Genomic DNA, 22,657 nt, shown 5'->3' with positions numbered 1-22,657 from the left:
GTGATCACATTGTGAAGAAAAAAAATCCAAAACAACACTCTCTCGTTCGATCGGTTGAGACCTTTTATTTAAAAAGCAGCAGTGCGCCCCCAGCTGGCGCGGTGTGGTAACTACCAAAACAGCGTGAAGCAAAAACATGGAGACAAAAAGGCTAAAAGAAAAAAAAATATATAGACAAGTTACTTTACATGAGCTGGTTATTAAAAAATAAAATTCATTTCCCCATGGCACTCAGGATGTTTGCCTGTGAAGAAAAGAACAAATAGTGAGCAGAAGCACAATCTTAATTACAGATTTTAATTTCAAAAGTCTGCGACACAAGTCTGTTGGTTTCCAGTTTGTGAGGTTAAAGTCTTCCTGGCGACATCTGGAGCCACGAGCAGAAAGCTTTTGTTTGTGTTCTCCAGATTCAGCCTGGAAAATGTCCCCCAGAAGAAACTGAGGGACATGATGCGACGTGGCAGCGCAGGAAGCCAGAGAGTCAATCTGGGACTTGCAGCCAGGGTGACTGGTGAACTTGCGGCGTGAATACAAGTGCCAGGACCCTTCTGTATACAGATGTCTGAAGTTACGGCAGCATAAAGAAATCTGAAAAGTTTTTATTGGACATGTTGTTGGTTCATATTCTTGGTCTTGGAATTAGAGGTTTTTTTTGGATGCGAGTCCAGAAGTCAGCATCAGGAGTGATGCTCAGGTCTTTTCTGTGTTACTCTGATAAAGTACAGGGATTGATTATTCCTGATGTCATACTCCTGATTCTGAGGTGTGTGTGTGTGTGTGTGTGTGTGTGTGTATACACACACACTGTAGTTGGTTTGAAGGAAACGGGTAGAAATGTGGGACATTTAAGCCACCCTGTGATTTAGATTGTTGTACAGTTAATTAAATTCTTGGCGTTTTTAATCTTTCCTTTCCCTTGAAAATAAGTTATTTCTATAATATTTATGTGATTCTGATGAGACCTAATGACTCCTACAGCCTGGAAGAAATGTTTCCCCAAGTGTGTGCGGAGGAACATGTGATCTGTGCTAGAAGCTGGTGTTAAACTGTTTAAAGAATTCATAACATTACATTTGTTTTACACTATTCGATTTTCCCTTTAAGTTTCTAGATCCACATAAAATCCTACCTGAAGATAAAATTGAAGGGAAAATCAAGTCGATTCAATGAGCCTGAAAACATCTAAAAGCCAGTCAATTAAGTTATGAGTGACAAAATGTCTTAAATTAAAGCAGCCAATCCAATACGTCTGCCTATGGAACCACCAGAGCTGCAATGCTATGCTCACCTTCATGAAGGAGGAAAACCTCTTCTCCGACATGCCCTCGACGTTTTGCAGATCCTCCAACTGCAGAAGAAAACAAACGTAAGCAAGACCATCGTCGTGGACTAATGTCGCCGCAAATGGAAGAAGCGCCTCAGCGCGACCTTTTTTCCCCCCCCTCGACCGACCTTAGTGAAGTTTCCATGGATCTCCCTCCAGCCCAGGATGAGCTTTGCTTTCTTGTCACCAATCTGCTGCAGACCCTTCAGGTCTTTGAGGCAGCCAGAATTCAGGACTTTCAGGATCGTTTCCCTGGACCGCTCCAGCACCGACGTGTCGAGCTGCGACTCCCAGGAATTCTTCACGTTCTCTTTACCGCCCGGAGGCTGCGAGGCGGACATTTAACAGAAGTCACATTACGGACATCACAGCCCGACATTCATCAACGTGGTGTAGTGTCAATTATGAGGCAACAAATTTAAGATCCTGCTGTACACGCCAGCTCCCAAAATAAAGCCGACAGACGCTAATGCGCTCAGTCAGCTTGTGTCTGACGCTCGCAATTCTGCACATGTCGAGCGAAGCAAGAGCCACGGCTCGGACGCTGACCTCAACCACGTCTGAGAGCTTCTTCTTCTTCTTGACGCAGACCGACTGTTTTTTGACAACAGCAAGATGCTGAAGAGGCTGGAGCTGAGAAACTGATGGAAAAGAAACCACATGTTAGTGTTCTACTGGAGTACAATGAGCAAGAGAAGCAGATTAAAAAACAAAAATAAGAACCAAGTGTTATTTTGTTTATAAGTGGATCAACATGCTGCTGAATGCACGAGACGGGTACCAAGGAAAGACATTTGGCTTCCATGATTCTGAAGGGGGAAAAAAATACGCCCACCTCATTGTTATTTGATATAATTTCTGGCAACAGTAATTTAAATTGAACTCCTGTATCACATCACAGCTCATCAGTGGCTGTGGTGATTCCAGATGTTAAAAGTGCGTCACTACTTTTAAGAGAATGATGAATAATCAAGGAATAAATGACAAAGATTTTAAAAGTTCTCCATCATGTCCATATTCAAGAGTGGATATTTGACAATTGCTTCATTTAAAAAATAAATAAATTATATATATATATTTCTACTTATTTTTTCTCAGCCAAGAAGAATCTAGTGAAAATTTGATGAGTTACTTCCACCAGCTTGTACATCTTTTTAACCCACCTTGTAGTGGCTGGACCACCGCCTGCTGCTTATTGATTTTGGTGACATTTGGCTGTTTTCTCTGCAGGGGAGCCGTGTTGTTCTTGAAGGCAGGCTCCTGTTTTGCGCTTGACTTCTCGCCTGCCATCTGACTGAAGAGCTTGGCCTTACTCTCAAACTCTCTCTGCTTCTCTTTCAGCTCCTATGAAAACAAAAAAAAAAAAAAAAAATACATTTAATTGTTGGCGGGACAATAGCAAAGACACATTCAATCACTTTATCTAAAAATGGGCTGGTATATCTGGTTTTAGTCCCATCTTAAAGACAGAACTCTGTCACTATCGGTTAAAATTGTTTCAATTTATAATGTCAGGTGTTCCACAAGGTTCTATATTAGGCCCGTTGCTTTGTTGTGACTTTACTTGCCAGGATAAACCAAAATAAGATGATACAGTTCCATTGACGAAAAGAACCAAGTCAGACAACTATATTAAAGATGTCATATCATGTGATGGAACTGAGAAAACCCCCCCAAATTTTTTTTATTAAAACTTGTGTAATTTTGGGCTATAATATAAATCTTATGTCACAAATAAACAACTTCACCATAACCGCATTTATGTTCGACCTAGGAAACATTTCACGAGTTAGGCCTTTGCGGAATTAACGAGTTCCTGACTCACAATTTGGTTTTTACCCAAATTGATTTTAAGAATGCTTTATTTACTGGATAGCACAAAGCCATCAGACAGAATAAAAGTAGTCAGCACTGAAGGACAGAGAAGAACAAAACCCAGTGTGTCTCTTAAATGTTTGCATCATGAAACTCAAACATGGAAGAAGCTGAATTTTGGTTTTATCGACCACAAATGTGGAAGTTTCTACCAAGCAGCTTCAAACCATTCATAGCCTCCTAATTATACGTATACAGCATTTGATGTATGAAAGGTTTGACAAAGTTATTTTTATGATGTGACCCAGAAGGACAAAATAAAGCTTTGGTGCGGTCGAGTGATTATTCACCTGGATCTCTTTGCGAGACTGGGCCACATATTTCAGCATGGCGAGGCCGTCTTTGTCCTGACAGCTCAGTATCTGTTTCTCCAGAGCTATTAGTCTGTCCATCACAGACGGTTCTGCCGCGCTGAAAGAGATACAAAAACATGAAGACACGGCGAGGGGGGGCAGGAGGCTGTGTGATCGGCCGTGTGCAACACAACGCGTTGAAGTTAAATGGTCAGCGAGTATCCCTGGTCCAAACAGACGCCCTATAAAAGATGACAACGCACTGCTCGTTTCTCCCACCGGACACAGCTGCAGCCAATGGGAGCACAGCAGACACTTTCAACACAAGTTGTAAAATATCAGCCTCGCCTGCTTTCAGGCTTGGAATCAGTTTATTTTGTGGTTGTGCGAGTAAGACAGAGCACAAGAGATTAAATTTGATGTGGTCACAATGGGCTGATGGAAAAGCTTTTTCTCCAGTCAAACATCAGAACAAAAGTCTGATTAGCCGGACAACTAATCAATAAGTCTGCATCTCTGTGGTCTTTTCTTTTTTGTACCTGTGGTAATGTGCTGAGGGAGAAGCGGATTCTTGGTCACTTTTCCTCTCGTCTTTCTGCTTCTTCTTGTGTGGCTCTGTGCCAGAGCCCCCTGCGTCGTGTTCTGCTCTGGCCCGCTTCACTGGAGGCGAAGGCAGAGGGAAAATTAACAGTTTAGTATTCAGCGCACCGTAGCAACAGTGTCTGTGGGATTCTGTAAAGTGTAAAGCAACTCAGATGAAGATGGCACAGCATCAGTCAATGGTGCAATGCAGTGTCTGAATGAAAGCCAAACCAAGAACACAAAAATGGAAGCACAGATTGTCTTTTGGAAGAAAACATAGGTTAAAAATAAATAAATAAAAAACCCCAACTATCTTTTACATCCCAGTACATCAAAAAAAAAAAAAAAAAAGTATTAAAACCCTAATATTTGAATCCATCTGGCCAGGGACAGCTGGCTCTGTACTTGTAGTCACAATCATTTGATGTGACATTGGTGCCCCCTGTTGGTCTTGGAATAACATTCTTTCAGGGGTTCCACTTTTGTTACCATTTCAATTATTATTATTTTTTTAACTTTCAGTTGTGCACACACACAAAAAAAAAGTGTGTTCTTCAAATACGTTCACTCACCTGGCAACACGGGCACAGCTACCGTTTCACACGTGAACGGCTTGTTGACAACGAGTTTGGATTTGGCCGCAAAGTTCAGTGCAGTAAATGTATCAAAATAATATTTGTACTCCGGCGCAATGTTGGCGATCATGACCGAGTGTGCGGAGCCGCCAAGAGAGTCCTGCAGCAGCCGTGTGAGTTTACTGTCTCTGTACGGCACGCGGATGGCGGTTCCGGAGTTAAGAGAGTCCACCACTTTGCTGAGTGTGAAGAGCGACAGGTTGATGGCACCGCTCTCCTTCAGACGGATGCCCTGGTTGCCAGTGCGGCGATTGTCCTCTGACCCAGCCAGGTCCACCAGGTAAAGCTTGCCAGTCTGTAGTCGCTGCGTCAAACCACGCCGAGTCCGAACAACCTGGACGATGGAAAAGGGGGACGAGAAATATGTTTACAGTACACAGATTAGATAAAAATAAGACACCAACAGCACTGTTTGACACAAACCATGTTCCAAAACAGCAACAAGCAAGGAGGAGGATTAAATTAACATCTGGCACTAGCGTGTATCTCCCCCATGTTAGTCCCAGAAAGCCCACAGGTTGCTAGCGGGAGTGTTGCAAGAGAGAATTGTTGTCGGCACCAGCTACCAAATCCTGGTCTACTGCGCAGAGACCATGACCTGTTTATGATGCCTTTTGAAACCAAGCACAGCACCAATCAATCACCAAAAGCAGAGAATATTAGAAATAAGGAGTCAAATGTGACCAAACTAGACGTCCGACCTTGATAAGCAAAATGGCATGGCTGCGGCTAGAATGCTGGTTCAATTTGGTGGAAGCCGTCATTCGGTTTAGAGTCGCAGGCACAAAATGTGTCTCAAAGTCTGCGAAGGAGGAGATGGTCGTGTGGGTGAGGCCGGGGATGAAAATGTTGTTGGTCGTGTCCTGTCGGATTGGCAAATCTTGAGAGCTTGGCGAGAGGAGATCCAACACCTGGAAGGAGGAGGAGGGAAGCCATGATGGATCAAACAAGCCTGAAGAAACAATTATGGTGTACTTGGTCCTGCCAATAATTAACTGCTGGAACCAATAAAGATATAACAGGTTCAATTTGCAGCTTGAAACAGCAATCAACCCATATCTCATTCCCTTTACCAAAATGAAACAAAAATTGCCTGGTCTCACAATATACCCTGTATGTCGTCATTCATACCTTCTCATTGTAGATTTCCAAATAAGACATGCCAATGCTGTAGTCCCATCCTTCGTCTCCATCTTTAGCTCTGACCAGATTAAAAACCTCACGCACAGCTCGTGGGATCACACCTGGCTGCTCCGTACTTCCCAACATGGTGTGAGTTTTACCTGGGGCAGGACAGAGAATTATGAGGGGGGGAATCTCAACATCTCAATAGCTTTTTACCAAATATTTACAAGTCCAAATTTATCCAACATACCAGCTCCTGTTGGTCCATAAGCAAACACGCTGGCATTTTGTCCGTTCAGTATGTTTGAAAGAATCGGCTTCACCGATGAGAGGAAAACTTCTGGCTGTGTCGTTTCTTCACCATGAAAAACATCAAAGCTGAAACCAAAACAGAACAAACACTTGAGAGCCATGAACACAATCCAGGTGATATTTTTAGTGCATGGGCTGCTACTTTCCCAACGTGTTGAAAATTACACTACAAAAGGGAAAAGAATAAGTACAAAATGATGCTGCTCCTAATTCAGTGTTTAGAAAGCAAAATCCAGAGGAGGCATACTGGTATTTGACGGTCTCCATTGCATTCCTCCAGTTGATGATCTCGAGGTTTTGAGAGTCCAGGCCTCGCACACACGATCCTTCGGCTTTGTCGTCTTGTTTGTCCATGTAAGGCCGCAGACGAACTGCAACTCGAACCCGGGACGTCTTCTTGGATCCTCCGTCTGACGAAGCCACACGCTGAGCCATGGTGGACCGCTCTGGAAATCAGACCCGGATAACAAACGAACTAAGTTAGCCATCAAAACGTTACACTAGTGTTGTATATGCCCAGTAGTTTTATTATCATCCATGAAATAAAGCGAATTCACATTCGAAGTTTTTCTTGTTTACGACACAGCTGACGAGGACTACAATCAGCTAACAAGCTAACGTCGGCTTATGGCACAGCTTTGTGAAACTATTGTAATGTTTTCCTTTATCGAATTCTCATAAAGTAATCAGAAACCACTCACCTAGAAATGAAAGGGGGCTTCGAGATGAAAACCTTAGTTATTCCGTGAATCCTACTTCAACCAACATCACGAGCGTCCCCTTTTAACAATGGCGGAGGCCCGGACTTCTAACGGAAAACTTTTCAAATGAAGAGCGCCGCAGGCGGAAGTAACTCTCAGCCAATTAGAATCCCCGACACCAGCTCGCGCCGATTTGATGTCTGACGTAACATTTTCTTTTTTTATTTACAAGCGCTCCATATTTATTATTAAAATAAAGTCACGCACGTAAGTATGTATGTGTTTCTAGATAGGCAATTAAAGTCAACAATGAAGTAAAATGAGTAATTAAACGTCAGGCAAAAATGTACTGAGCTCCACACGCCATTACGCACTGCGCAGGAAGTGTTTCATTCGTAGATCGCTATACCACTCGGATGTAATTGGAAAGTAGGGACAGATAATCCAGATGACATAGAGATCAATGCGATTGTGCAGCCCGGTAGAGGCAGGCGGGTCTTCGCCGCGCACGGTCCCTCCAGCCAAAATGGCGCTATGTTTACGTCTCTGCCGAAACGTTTTTTGTACTTAGCAAGTCTCATGGGGAGCCTCGATGATTGGAGCCTCTGGAAATAAACCCGAGCAAAAATCCAAGCACAGCAGCAGTGAACCACTACAAACCGGTAAGGAACCGACGTTAGGCAACTTCTTGCTGTTAGAAAAATAGCTGGCGGTCAGGCCTGTCGTTAGCTAGGTGAAGTCCAAATGAGTATACTTTTCCTCTAGCTGCGCTTACTCTTCAGCTTTAAGAAGTAACCACGATTACTAAACTGCATGGCAAAACTAATTTGCATGGTACTCGTGACATGTTCCCAAATGAATATTTCCGATCACTGCTATAGTTTGAGTTGTACTAAACTGCCTGGTTCTGTCGAACAGATCAGGGACTGCAAAGTTCTCCAGCGGCAGCAGGATGCAGGCTGAAGCCACAGACTCCTCCCTGAGAGAGGGCATAGAGGCGCTGGGAGTGAAGGACACGGAGAAACCGGCGGCCACAGAGGAAGAGAGCAAGACAGAGCAACAGGACGCAGAGATGACAGCTGCTAAAGAGGAAGACGACACATCCGCCAAGGAGAACATAGGTACTGACACCAGCACACGTATAGCGAGAGAGGCTCACTTCAACACTGCTGAGGTCTATTCTGTGATAGAACAATTTATCTTTCAGGATTTATATACCAATATTGGTCATTTTTACTTATTATTCCCATCCATTTTCTATGACACTTTTACTAACTGAAGGTTGCATGGTGCTGGAAGTGATACCGGCGGACTAGGAGGAGAGGCAGGGTACAACCCTGACAGGGCACCGAGACCCAGACGCCTTCGGGCAATTTATAGTCCCCAGTTTGCCTGAAATTAATGCTTATGGACTGTGGGAGGAAACCATACAAGCACCACAAAGAAAGTCTCCAAGTCTGGACTCAAACAGGCGATAATAGCATTGTTAAGGCAGAAGATCAAATCACTGCAACACAGAGAGACAGACAACCACTCTGTCACCAGTCAAGTGCATGTTTTGGGACTTTGGGAGAAAAGAATTGTACCCAGAGAAACCCCATGCACTCACAGGTAAAACATGCAAACTCAGCACAGACATGTATCTGAGCCCAACCTGGATTCGAACTGGACCAAATTCCTTCTTCGTAGTGCATGTGTCACTACATAGTTATGTACATATTAGTCTGTATTCTTGATACACTGTCAAATGAGACAGACCCTTTCTCTTGAGTCTGAAATAATTTGTTAACCTGTCAGTCTTGACTTTTTGTCTTCTCAGAGGGGAACACTGACATCGGGGAGGAAGAAGCACAGAAGGACGAACCTCAGGCAGACACGGGGGTGGATGCTGAAGCGGGAAAGCAGGCTGCCGGGGTGGAGAGTGAGTGGGAGCTTGCGTACAGCGACGAAGAAATGGAGGACCCCAAGAACTGGATGCCTCCTCCTGCAGAGATTAAAAGACTCTATGAGCTCCTGGCCAAAGGAGAAATGCTGGAATTGAACTTTGTGCCCCTTCCAAGAAGGCCCCCCACACCCGAGCGTACGCCGTCGCCGGAAAGAGATGACGAGGAAGACGAGACAAAGGAGAGGGAGAGGCAAGACCGAGAACGAAAGTCAGTATTACGTTCCGTCTGTCATTGTATCTCTGACCTGCTTGCATACTCAAAACTATGGGAGCAATGAACAACCTTGTGCTTTGTTTCTAGGCCTCTGACTCCAACCGAGTTTGACTTTGACGAAGAGCAATTGCAAGCCACTCCAAAAAATGCCTTTATCAACAGACGCAGAACCCCAGGTATGACCACCAACGTCACATCCATTTGAGATTCTCTCATGTTTTCCCTGTTTGGTTTGGTGTAAGTGCAGAAACTTAACAATCTTCCCTATCATCCAGGATCTTCGGCCCGCTCCTCGGTTAAACGGGAAGCTCGGCTTGACAAGGTGTTGTCGGACATGAAGCGGCATCGTAAAATCGAGGAGCACATCATGCGTACGGGACGTGACCTCTTTAAGACTGAGAAGAAGCTGGAGGAGGCCCTCTCTCCCAACAGTCAAAAGGAGCGGGAGAAGGAGAGGGAGCGAGACAGTAACCCCAACACCATCTTCTCCCCGAGACAGAGGAGATACTAAAGTATTATGAAATGAGGACTTGTCCAGAGGCAAATGAGGCCAAGAGCTTTTCAAGGCTTTCCTAAAACTTGAATTTTGTAATTTTAACAAGTTTTGTATGTTTTGTGTGTTTTGTATATTGGCAATAAACCTTTCAATCCTGATACTCTGGCTGTGTGGTTAATATCTGGATACGAGTAAATACAGGCCACACCCCGGACAGATCGTCAGTCCTTCGCAAAGCAGAGATAGACACGCACACGTTCACACCTAGGGGTAAATGAATATGAAGTGTATATAAAACTCCAATATTTTCAAGACGTAATTACACATTTTTCAAGAAGTGAATCTTTGAATACCTGTGTAAAAAAAATATTCAGACTGAGAAACTCCAAAGGAAAAAGTAGTTCGATATTTTTACTGCGTTCTTTGATGCTAAATAAGGATGAATTTTCTCCTTCATGTTATTGGGTAGACTTTTAATAATTTTACTACTTCCTGACATAAATAAGACTTTTAATGAACATTCTAAGTTATTGTGGCCGTCAAGCACGAGTCTACTGTATTTCTATCCATTTAGGATATTATCAGTGACAGTGGAAGGAGATTATATTTCACAAACTAGAATAAAACCTGTTTTCTAACAAAAAAACGACTGCATTTTATGAAACATAGATCTGATAATAATTTAAAGGGTTTGGGATTTTGGTATTCCCAAGCTTTGATTATAAAATATTTTTCACAATGAAAACCTCCGATTTGAAATGGATATCCATCAATAATATACTAAAGCATCTTGAAATAAATTCACAAGTCAGCATGAAGGATATGAGTAACATTGTACTTCAGAATATATACACAAACTTCACAGATCCTTGTGCTCTGTTGAGGGAAAGACAAATTTAAATATTTTCAGCACTGACGATAGTGTAAAAGTAAAAAAAAAAAAAAAGAAAGAAAAAAAGACTGGAGGCAGGCTCAGGACAGAGAAGTATATTTTAGCTAAGTTTGAGTAACAATACAGCCTTCACATAAGGCTCAGAAGCATAGAGTATAATATGTATGCATAAATATGCATTCAAAACCACAAACCAAATAAATAAATAAATAAATACTTACAAATAAATAACGAGCATTTTGTGGAATATACAGTACATCGGTTGAAATGTTTTAGTATTGTCAAGAAGCTTCACCTTATGGATTCATGGAACAGGGGAATGGATAGTCTGCTGTGTTCAACATGCCCACAGTTGTCCAGATGCTTTGGCACACACTACCCTGTCTCGATGGTTTCTGAGCTGCGTAATTTCAGGACTTTATTTTTGTTTTCTTACCCATTTTCAGGACAGTGTAGCTGTTTTAAATGAACACAAAAGAAAAGAAAAACCAAAAAAAAAACAATGAAACCAGTTTTGCTCACAAAGGGTTCATAGAACCGGCGGCTCAAATCAACAGCTCAGTGATCGGAGCATTTCCTCGACAATCAGAAGGCCTAATTCACATTTTGAAAGTAAATGAGCGACATCAAACCAAGTCGTTTTGGACAAAAGTGCTGCATGTCAGCCACAAGGGAACGCTTCCCCACATGACTCGTTTTCTTTCTTTTTTGCCATTTTGCTTCCCTTCAACTTTAACATAAGTTTCCCCGAACGAAGCTAAAAATACTCACAGATCCCTTCGTCAAATAGTCCTGCTAAGCAACGGATATTTTGAGATTTACATCAGCACCAAACTAAAAAGAAAGAAACAAAAACATGGAAATTTGGTTTTAAAGTGACTGCTACTGTGCATTACTCCCCTGTGTGTAAAAAAAAAAAGGTGATACCAGTAAAATGGAATGAAGTCATATCTACACTGAAACGAGTGGAACTGCCCGGCCGTGGATGGGTCGTCTGCGTACACCAAGCTGGAAAAGTATGAAACGTGTTTCTCTTAATGCTGAGCTGTCGTTGTCAAAACATCTGTGGAAACATCTGAGGAAAGAAAACCAGAAAAAAATAATAATAATAATAATAAAAAAAAAATCAAAATAAACTGATCTAATACTGACGTGGAAAGGACAATTTTACATTTGCTATGTACAACCGTCATATTTTCCATTTGAGGAAAAACTCGACCTCCTTCGGGGATTAAAAAATAAATATAAAATCAACTGCAAAGAGTAGAGGGGGAGGATAAGGCAGCAGAATACAGTCTTATGAGTTTATCTCCTGTCTAACGATGAGTCAGTCTGCAGGTTGGTTACATTTTGTTAGAGTGACAGTGACTACATAGAGGATACAGATAATAAACACTAACAAGTCAAAATACTGCTTAGCTGGGATTTTTTTCTTTTTTGAAGGTCTTCATTACTAAACTGAATTAGGCCTTCCATCTACAGCAAACATACTAACATACAATATAATACATTCCTATTTTCCTTCTCTTCCTATACTGTGAGGCAGAGAGGACTGAATTTGATCTACATGAGGGAAACAGCCACCTATGTTTGCTATACATCCAGGCAAATTCCTCTCAGGTCAGTGCATGATCCTGTCTGTCACAGTGCCGGATGACATCTTAAATACTGAGTGCTCTATAACACTCTGCTCGATTCCTAAAACCTAGGAGCTGAAGTTCTCCAATCCAGCCAACGGTGCAGTGCAGCCGTTTGCTGGCTGGGGGACTTCAGCATGCTTTGAGGCCATCATCTCGACTTGCTTCAAGTCTCACTTTTCCCTCTCAGAGCTTTCTTTTCTTTACATACACATTGGTACATTCGCCTTTCTTCCCTCCCCACCCTCCCCTCTGCTCCACTCTTCTCAGTGAGTGGTCAGCTCAGGCTCTGTGGAGCGCGCGCTGTAGCCGTTAGCGGGCTGCGGCAGTGTGTTGCCATCCGCCTGGCGCTCCTTGGCGGCGGTCGAGGACGAGCGCGATCTCTGAGAGCGGGAGGTGCCCATGAATAGCCGCAGCGCGCCCCGGCAAATTAGGGAGAACCAGTAGAGCTGGGGTGCCATGAGCAGGGCCGCGCCCAGGTTACAGTGCCAGGGCACGGACAGGGGGACCATGTGGAAGGGGATGGATGCGTACCTGGAGCCAAACAGACGACACAGGATCGTAAACATGTTTATTAGACCTCATTTCACAAGACCAATCAGAGACAACGCCAGTGTACAAGTTATTGACCCCAGCTGAGCAAAGAAAGCAGATCAGAAATGGAAAGAAAGACATACCTTCCATAGGCGTAGTAGAGGTAAGGGAAGAGGAGGACTCGACAGATGAAAAAAGTGATCAGCATAAGAGCCCCATTCACTTTGTGCAGGAGAGTGTGTTGCTGTTTGTACTGAGAGCGGGGAAAGAAACGGGGAGAGAGGGAGAAAGAAGAGCAAGCAAGTACAGTTTGGTGAAAGCCGCCGATGTTAATCTTCTTCGCCATTGTTATATTGTTAATATTGACACATTTGTTTAACGCTATCTGCATAAACAGCACGGGGCGGGATGGTACTACACCGGCTGGTTCCTACAGCAGGACAGTGCAGCAGTTCATCCTCTTTGTTCGGGGCTTTAAATCTTGAAACAGTCAATCTGTCTGAGTGAGATAACACCGAGCACATGCATACACAGGTTTCCTTAGCCAGGTTTTACTCTCGCCTGTTGACGAGTAGCACATTGTTGAATTGCATGGCATCCTGTCTTTAAATACTATTGTTTCAGTATTGTGTATGAGGGGAGGTCTGTGAGGCCAAAGCTTTTGCTGTTTATCAAATGGCCGCATGCACTGTTGTCGGGAACGGGCGGGGCAGGGTGCCAAGTGATAGAGGGGAGAAGGACAGGCTGATATTGTATCTGCTGAATATCCAGGCTGAATACTAGGCGCTATATTCAGAGACCAACAGCTGTTGGAGCCCCAGATAGGGAACAAGCGGAAAGCACAACGGTGGGGGGGAAACCTCCGAAACATTGTGCACACATCCACACAGAAACAAAACGACGGCAGCAGGGGATCCTACAACGTGTATTCAAGCAAATTGTGTTACCAATTAAACATGGATGTTTCTGACAGCGCTGCCTGCGCGAGACACAGCTGACCTTAATGACCGGAAACACATTCTCCAGTGAGTGGAGAGGGTGGGAGAAGGGAGAAATAAAATACAAATGGTGGAGAGTGCCAAAGAACCTGAGTGTGACTCATGCACATGCAGCAACGCGCTGAAATCTTCTGTCAAGGTCGAGACCGACACTTACCTGGATGAGGATTTTTCCTAAGCAGACAGATGGAGTGCTGAGCTCAGCCATGAACATTATTCCCTGGAAGTAATCTCCCTTTCCTTGTCGCCAAAACTAAAGAAATTTTAAAAAGAGAGATTGGTTATTTGTTTGGATTGCGATTACAGCTCGGTGGACTTTTTTTCCGGCATTTCTTGACGTAAATGTTTAGCTGGAGGCGACATCTACAAGATTTAAGACTGAATTCCTGCTTTGTCAGAGTCAAGCAAACATAAACAACGGAAAGCTTCATGGCTTTTCTGCTGGTAATATTGTGTCTATGGTATCAAGCAGCAACTCCTTTTAAAAATGAGGAATTCAATAGTTGTAATCAACATTTTGATACCGCAAAGTGCAGATACAATATATAAACTGTAAAAGGCACTTTTCCAAAGTCATATTTGTTTTCACACGAGATTAGTCATTCTACTGAGACAACCTTCACACAACACATGAAAGACTCTTCAATCTGAAAAAAAAAAAACAAAACAAAAAAACAACAGGTTCGATCCTTGTGATCATCACATGTGCTGCTTCAGCGCAGCGTGTGACAGTTACCACGGAGACGGGGAAGCAGACGGTGACCATGACGACGTGGTGCAGCACCATGAGGAACTCGCGGCGCAGGTAGCTGGTCAGCGCCGAGCTCATGTGCTGTGGCGCGGCCGACGCCTCCTCGTGCCCTTTGACCCGCAGCTTGTACCAGTAGCACATGAACATGGCGTAGATGTCGTACACGAAGTAGGGAACCGCAAACATGATGTAACTGCTTGTCAGCCAGTGCCTGTGCAGGAAGTGAGGAGAGTTTGCTTTGAAGGCTTCAACAGAAAAGGGGATTCTTATTTTACAGAGTAAACACTTTCTAATAACAGGCCCGAGTCCCTTCTTACACCTGAAACTAAATACTTACTTAAAAAGAAGAGATGATGCATGAGACACCAAATTTAGTTCTCAATTTACACACTGCCCCCAAATACAATGTGTATTCCATTAACTTTCACATTTATTCTTGCAGCTGGAAAACTAACAAAGCCAAGCCAATTAAAATGATCCTGAACATTAATATGGTTACAACAGCTTCACTTCTCACAATAACATGAAACATCTTAATTTTTTGTCTGAGGCCATTTTTGATTTCCTGCTTTTTGCACACATGCCCAGTGTCCAAAAAATCCTTAAGGCTTTTATTTTTTGCAAAGAAAAATAACATTGTATTACATCAACACTGATTCATGTATCACATGTGGCAAATTAAAGTATAACCTTTCACACATCTTCAGAGTAATTTTTTTCATTACATGTATTTGATAAAACATGAAAGATCTTTGATTTAAATCTTTATCACATAAAAATGCCATATAATTACCTATACCCAAGTTTAAAAAAAAACAACTACTAACCTAAAAAAAGATTTTGAATGCTCCTGAAATACAAGGTTTTTCACACTGTGCAGTACTCTTTTGGGTATTATTTTTTCATTTTGGCTCAAAGTATTAACTTCCTGTAGCCTTTACCCATAACTAAATTAAGTAGAAGCAGATCGTTGGAGGTCATTGTCGTAATGAGCTGCATTATCTTATCAGACCTGGCAGAACAAGAGTTTCTCTTGTTAAACAGTAGCTGCATTTGTTCTGTGGAAGTTCTGATTTTTAGTGACATTTGAGCCGAATGGTCACACACATCTCGACACCGAACTCTAACTCCATAATCTTATAAGCACATTTGCAAAATGTGCAGACTGAAACCTGGAAACGGCAAAGCATGAGAGCTGAATTGTCACATTTTCTAAAAGCTATAGCATGCTAGTGAAATGCATTCAGATGTTTCTGGACTTACTGGTCCTCGATGATGTCCTCGCAGGAGGAAGCTATGATGTAGCCAGCTGAAGAAGCCATGACTGCCTGAACTGATGAAACCAACCTGGAACAGCAAACCACAAATACAGTCAGGAAGTTAAATACTCAGCATTGATCTGTACAACATTAGAACACGTTTGAAATTAAACTCTTAAGAGTCACATTACATGTACAATATGGTATTTGGTTTGCAGAAAACTGTCCGGCTGTCATGTCATGGTTGGGACGAGTATCTTGACCTCCAGGACAGTATTTTAGTATTCAGTCACTGTAGTGGTAACAGCATGGCCAGAGCAAAAAAATAAATACAAAATTCAGACCCACATGTAAAGGAAAAAGTGAGTGTGTGTGTGTGTGTGTGTCCCCACTGTTGAGCCTTTCAATTTAAAGAGACATGCACTACTATTGTCTGTTAAGCGTGTCACTAACATTTCATGAAAACACACACGACTTCAATGGTTGAGAAAAAAAAAAAAAGATCCCTATATGAATACTTTAAATGCAGACTTTCAGCTTTCTTTTGAGGGCTTTTTAAACACAAATTATGTAACTGATGTAGGAATTACACCACCTGTTACATGCGCCCTCCACTGCTTTAAGGGGTCAAAGGTTACTGGAATAAGTGTGCCATTCTCTCACTATTTAGGTAGATAAAAGGTCTGCTGTTCATTTGAAGTGGAATCTGCTGAGGTCAACACAAACGGTGACTGTAAAGCATTCCTCACCAGCATTGTTGAAAAACAGCTGAAACGACTTGGTAAAATAAAAGAAACTCCAGCCACAAACATTTTGGGGTCATGTACAGACGTTTTAGTCTAACCTTGCTGAAACAATGACTGCATCTCCTTCGCTCCACCTCAGTGCCGGGATGGACTTCAGACATTGTTTGGACAGCAGGAAAAGGCCGGGAAAGAAAACAGATCCAGCAGCTAGGATGGTCAGCATGGTCCCTGGCGGTCTGACCAAGAGGCGAAAAGTTCAGCAGGCAATCTGGTCCTTGAGGTCCGTCGCTCTCTCCCCTCTCTGAAAGAGCGCGAAAACAACCAGTGAGTTTGCATAGATCTCTGGACTGGCGACTCTCTCGTGTATGCAATAAGCTGCACTCACACAGATAACAAACACGGCCGCCTATCAAAGTCCAACATGTGGGGAAATACGTTATCCTGGCGTCACTGGAACACAATGTACAGATTATTTTGTTTAAATTAGATTGATAATTGATTTTGTAGAACTTCTAATTTCCCTTCTTACATTTCAACCACATGTATATGTAGACTTCACAATTTTTAACAAACTGGTGACTTTCAATTTACGTTCAGTTTGAAGGATCTATTGATTTTATTGGACTTTGTAATGAGAAAATATCTAGAAGCGTCTTTTAGATAAAATAGCCAGAAATCAGGTGGGAAAACTGAGTTTGATATTCATATCATAGGAAAATAGGCATGTGACTGAAAGTCACTCACAAAACTGACTATCAAAATACTCAATTTTATACTTTGACAACAAATCGGAGCTTGTACTTGATTACTTTTACAAGTAACCAGCATTAATGACTTTTTGTGAATGAGAGTGTGATGGCAGGTGGAAGAAGAGTGAGAGAGTGATGCAGGTGGAAGAGGAGTGAAAGAGTGATGAAGGTGGAAGAGGGGTGAGAGTATTATGGCAAGTAGAAGAGGAGTGAGAGAGTGATGCTGGTGGAAGAGGAGTAAGAGAGTGATGGCAGGTGGAAGAGGAGTGAGAGAGTGTTACAGCAGGTGGAAGAGGAGTGAGAGAGTGTTACAGCAGGTGGAAGACGTCTCTCTCTCCATCTAATCTGACAATGTGAGCCTCATTCACTTTCCCATGTATTCCCCGGAATACCTGCGTGCGGTTTTGCACTTTGCTTACAGTAGGACAAGCTGACTCATTAAAAACTTGAAGTCCATTAGCAAAATACGCATTGCGCTATTTTAAAATCTTCAACGTCGAAATTATCGACAGTGCTCAGGGCTGCTGTTGTGTTCCCGGTAACGAGCCGGGTACCTGCCGGATGTGAAGTTGTGATACCCGGTTCACTGGAGAAGCAGCCGATCCGCAGGTCGACGTGTCGCTGCTCACTCCTGGTAGCGGTTTTTTTTATTTATTTTGAAAGCATCGATCGGCCTCACTGTTTACAAGCAACTTTGGCTAAATTGCGCAACCAGGAGTCCCAAAGTACACACATGTCAAATTGACTCAAGTCACCAACTTCGCATTTGCATCACGAACCAAATCAAATTAAGATAATCAACAGTATGGATGCAAATGAAGTGGCTTTGCTTATGAAGATGCTTAAAATGGGGGGGAATAGCTCAGCGTGAGCGTTTTCTGAATGAACAAAACGACGTTAGCAGCGAGTCCAGCCCTCGTCTTGTCGGCATGACCAGCTGTAACAATGCCGCTAGGACCGTTAGCTGTTAGCATCAGCGGGACACTAGCAGCCATTAATTCTTCGCCAAGTCAAAAATAACAACAGTTAGCGTGATGGTGACTCCCGGGCAGGGGAGATAACGAGTTAACGTGCCACCGTGTGTGTGTTTTGCCGCTCGGTCGCGCTGACAATGCGCTTGACATTGAAACTGTTTCGCTCGCTTGCCGTTTGTTTGTAGCAGTTAGCATTAGCAGCCGAGCTAACGGTCCCGCGGCTAACACATGTTCAGGGTGGGTGGATGGGAAAAGGCAGTCTTATGCAGCATTTACACTTCAGCGGAGTCCCGTCAGCGGCCGGCGGAGAGTCGTGTCCTGCAGGAAGCGTCGCTTAACGGTAGAGATATCCCGGGGGTCTCCGCCTCGATGATCCGCATGTTTATGTGGCCACTTCAATGTCTGAAGGGGAGCAGCAGCGAGCTAACGCTAGCTTGCAGCAACTTCGATCAAAATGTGAGTCGGGGGCAAAGAGCGGGGGGCATCTGGCGACGAGCCCCGGGCGCAAAGTAAACAGCGTTTACGAATTAGAAGAAGAAGTAAAAAATAATAATACTGATAATGGAAACAAAAAATAACAAGTGGGAGCGACGGTCTAAGACGTCAGACGCGATGCGAGGATGAGAGAGCGCGAGCTGGTCCAGTCGCTATGTCATCTGTCTGCGATGCTCTAGCCTCCCAGATGCAACGTTGACTCAACACGGAGGACTGCTGCGCCAGCTACTTCCTCCACATCCAGCAGCAGCTCCAGCTCCCCACCATCACCATCATCATCATCATCGCCAGAGAGCTGCACCAGTCACAGCGCTGCTTGCTCTCATTTCTCATTTCTCTTCTTTTCTTCCAGGCAGGGAGACGTGCTGAATGGAGCCCTCAGTGGGACAACGTCAATCATAACACTCATTCTGAGCGAACGCAAAACAACTGAAAAAATAATTATTCATCCAAAATCGTTTGGGGTCAGTCAGGGCAAGGAAATTCAAGATTTATTCAGACAAGTTCAAGGAGTCTAATTAATAGTAATACTGTTATTATTGGTTGATTAAAAAAAAATAAAAAACAGCCATAGACCATACAACCATAAATACAATTGTTTGTATTGAAGCAGTGAATCACAGTTGCCAATCTGTTCTTTATAACTCAGATGTCTAATAGAGAATCTACTGGCTTCAGTTTGCTGTAACATCATTATTCAAACAAGCTGCTCTGTCATGTTCTGTCTTCCTCCCTGTTTCTTCACGCCGTCTGAGATCTCAGGAGCTTTGCTTTACAGCACCAATTCAATCATGCAGAGCCACTGCAGGCCGTTTAAAACCAAGTGAAAAGAATCCCTACTGCCAGTGATCAGATCATCATCGGGAATCATGCCGAACTACTTCGTATGTATTTGCTCGTTCAACATCAGGGACATCACAGTTATCAGCGGCTGGAGTCTGCAAAGGCCCTCAGGGTCAATACAGCTTGGCGTCTGCAAGCAACCCCAACATTCACCATGTGGCTGTACCAGTTAGACGTCTTCTGTTTATTGCTCTGAAGTATTTACCAGACCATTGGATGTGCTTAGAACCAATAAAATCATGAGACGCCCTAATAAAGTGATTCACTTTCACTGTGTAAACAAAGTGATCCCTGTGTGTAGCCAGAGGCCTGTCCTCCTCCTCCTCCTCCTCCTCCTCCTCCCCCTCCTCTTCATCATATCCCCCCATAGACGATTAAACAACACAGATAACACATTTTTGGTGCTAATTAACATCTTCAGCTGAATGCAGTCAGAACATCATTAAAAAAAAAAAAAAAGTATAGTCATTCAGTGGAAAGTTCATTCCACAGGTGACCTGTAGATGAAACACACTTGAAGCACTGTAATCTGAAACATGGCAGCAGAGTAACCTCAGAGCATCCCTCACCTCTACAGTCATTGTTCTTCATCAGAATCACAAGTACTTTATTAATCCCTGATCGAATTTCTTCATTTCATAAAACTTAAGATAATTCCATTCATAATAGAATGTCCACCTGACATTACCACCTGGTGTTAACCTTTGCCAAAGGTTTAAAAAGGACAACGTCAGACATTCTAACTTTGCTTTTAAGTGTCATATGTCATCTTTTAACAACCGGATTTAGTGAGAAAAGAGAGATTAACAACATACATGCATACAAAGTTATTGAATGCTTGCCATAGACATGCATTGAAAACTGTCACCAGTTCCAGACCAGCTGACATGTTTCACTATGAAAGAATATTGTACTTCTCAAAAGAGGGACAATAATAGAGATGTTATGGTGTTATTAGTGTTGTGTGAGTTACTGAAAATGAACAGGCCTATTAAATCACTGTTAGTGGTTAATGAAGTGACTGAAATGAATTGCATTTGAGCTGCTCACTTTCAGGGATTCACTCGAAGAGAACACGTGACTTTTACACTAGATGTCAGTTTTGCGACGAGTTGATTGTTCAGAGCTTTGCTCCCAGAGTGATCAGCAGTAAATTCGAACCCGCAACTTTCTAGATATGTATGGTCATCATGTATTTTTCCTCTTGGCCACAGTTTCTCAAACGACATCAGGATCCAGCATCACCCAACAATGACAAGCAACAAATCAAGTCAAAACAAATATTAAACCTTAAATGTAGTGAATTAAAATTGGGTTGCAGTTTGAACTCTTGATGGTCAAAGAGAATATGACACTATGCTGAAACAGAAGGTTTGATGATAAATGACAAAATGACCAGTCAGTGGGGATGCAATCATTCTGAAAAAGCTGCTTTTGAATTAAAAACAAAACTCTTCACTCCCTTTTAGACACTAGACTGTTTTAATGCACAAATATGAACTAAATTAGGCTCCTTCTGAGATCTAATTTCTAAATGTAGATCCACATTTTACTTCAGTTTTCATGCCTTCAGCAAAAAAACGTGCAGATAATAAAATCCATGTCTCATATTCAGTATTGGTAAATGAGTTTCATCGTGCTCAATTAGTGTATGTAAACAAATTTATTCTCTAACGTCACTTTCCACCCTCTGTTAAGGAGTGTGAACAGATGAAGCTACATTGATTTTTATCTCGGTGTATTTTTCATCCTGGAAAAGACCCGTGACCCACTGAAAACAAGTCAGCAAGCCACTTTTGAGTCGCCACCCCCCAGTTGAGAATCACTGCTCTCGGCCACAACTGACTCTCAGTGAAGTAATTGAACCAGTTACTGAAAAAATATATTTATTTGAGAGAGAGACATTTCAAAGTATCACTGGAGATACTCTCCTATGGGTTGTGGGTTTGTGTCTACACGTGTCTGAGGTTAAGTGGTGACTCAAAACTGCCCGTGGTCATGGATGAGCATGTGACTGTCTGTCTCTCTGCGTTTGTCCTGTAATGAACCGGTGACCTGTACAGGATGTAACCTGCCTCCAAGTGCCCCGGATTCTATTATGGAAGATGGGTGGACAGACTGTTACCTACTTTGTGGTGGTACTGAAACAGTAACTAGTTGCTTTTACAGTCTCTCTCATGTGCGCACTGCTGTATTAATGTTGCGTAGCTGTGACACATTAGAGGAGCTGTCAGCACTATGTGGGTCAGTCTGATGACTGATTCACTCATTAAGTTCTGCCGAAGTTACATCACACTTATTTGGAGGTCAAACGGCAGAGCACACACACACACACACACACACACACACACACACACACACACACACACACACACACACACACACACACACAATACATCATTATTAAAGACCAGCATTTTCTTACTGCTGTGCTGTACGTGCCCCTGCGAGGGCGTTACTCGTTTCAGAAGCCATGTAAAACTCAGCACAGCACCTCTTCTTGAAAGAAACTGATTTATGAAGTGATAAGATCGAGAAGAGGCAGCAACAAAACAGCGGAGATAACCCGCCAACTTACAGCAGATAGCTCATACAAACGTAAACCAACAATTATTTATTGCCGTGAAAACATGGCTGAAGTATGAGTCATTCCCAACACTGCCACCCAGCAGATGGACTTAAAGGATGTTTGATCATTTTCACAGGAAAAGTAGTGTTACACCAAATATTAGCAGAGCTGTGATTCAATGTGACCATGCACTGAATTATAATTACAGCAGTGCTAGATGTTGAACTATTACACAGTTACCATTTGTTATTTGGTGTGGCTCGGTTGGTGTCCTTCATTAAAACACCGAAAGCCACGATTATTATTATTATTATTATTGTGGAATTGGATCAAGTGATTTTAAGAGACTGATGGATGAAAACCCTCTGAGGTGGAGTGATACATACTGTACTGTGCCCCAGTACCTTTATGCTTCATGCTGCATTGGTAGAAAGGTCCCATTTCCCAGTGGGAACACTATATCTGAGCACTGCCCAACTGGTAACTTCCCACAAACAAAGTGGGATGTTCCCAATAGTTCCCATAAGCTGATGTGAATTTACCCAGTCGGATTTGTGCTTGAACATGAGAAACAATAATTGATGGTGAAGTTTTTCGTCTTCGGCCAATTTTCACGTGACAACTTGTTTGCAGGTTTGTGTTTTCTTCTTGTGAACACTCCCAACTAGAAAGTGATGCTTTACCACCCAGTAGGATTCTCAGCTCCAT

General features: G+C 42.8%; 3 protein-coding genes across 4 annotated transcripts; 1 reads left to right on the top strand and 2 right to left on the bottom strand.

Moving 5' to 3' along the window:
* Positions 1-41: 41 nt before the first annotated feature.
* kif22 (kinesin family member 22) lies at positions 42-7,443 on the bottom strand. Of its 2 annotated transcripts, XM_080483736.1 has the most exons (13): positions 6,848-7,443; positions 6,394-6,592; positions 6,085-6,212; positions 5,841-5,992; positions 5,411-5,620; positions 4,647-5,043; positions 4,032-4,152; positions 3,490-3,610; positions 2,488-2,668; positions 1,874-1,965; positions 1,453-1,650; positions 1,289-1,348; positions 42-244 (listed from the first exon to the last, which is right to left on the bottom strand). In XM_080483736.1, exons 2-13 carry the CDS (start codon positions 6,579-6,581, stop codon positions 215-217), a joined length of 1,878 nt encoding a protein of 625 aa, XP_080339862.1. In that variant the 5' UTR covers positions 6,582-6,592; positions 6,848-7,443; the 3' UTR covers positions 42-214. The 2 variants fall into 2 exon arrangements, with proteins under 2 accessions (XP_080339862.1, XP_080339861.1); XM_080483735.1 differs by lacking the exon at positions 42-244 and having other exon boundaries at positions 494-1,348; positions 6,848-7,024.
* Positions 7,444-7,776: 333 nt separating this feature from the next.
* On the top strand, positions 7,777-9,665 carry pagr1 (PAXIP1 associated glutamate-rich protein 1). The gene is made up of 4 exons (XM_080483770.1): positions 7,777-7,968; positions 8,667-9,000; positions 9,094-9,182; positions 9,282-9,665. The coding sequence occupies exons 1-4, from the start codon at positions 7,800-7,802 to the stop codon at positions 9,515-9,517; spliced, it is 828 nt and encodes a 275-aa protein (XP_080339896.1). The 5' UTR covers positions 7,777-7,799; the 3' UTR covers positions 9,518-9,665.
* A 2,168-nt stretch (positions 9,666-11,833) lies between these two features.
* Positions 11,834-18,742, bottom strand: LOC308115509 (ceramide synthase-like). The gene is made up of 7 exons (XM_080473066.1): positions 18,319-18,742; positions 16,418-16,620; positions 15,578-15,661; positions 14,300-14,525; positions 13,721-13,816; positions 12,709-12,818; positions 11,834-12,565 (listed from the first exon to the last, which is right to left on the bottom strand). The coding sequence occupies exons 2-7, from the start codon at positions 16,540-16,542 to the stop codon at positions 12,298-12,300; spliced, it is 909 nt and encodes a 302-aa protein (XP_080329192.1). The 5' UTR covers positions 16,543-16,620; positions 18,319-18,742; the 3' UTR covers positions 11,834-12,297.
* Positions 18,743-22,657: the final 3,915 nt, after the last annotated feature.

The sequence above is a fragment of the Lipophrys pholis genome, assembly GCF_963383615.2.
Source record: "Lipophrys pholis genome assembly, chromosome: 1".
Lineage (NCBI taxonomy): Eukaryota > Metazoa > Chordata > Actinopteri > Blenniiformes > Blenniidae > Lipophrys > Lipophrys pholis.
This window is presented reverse-complemented; position numbering and strand designations above follow the sequence as displayed.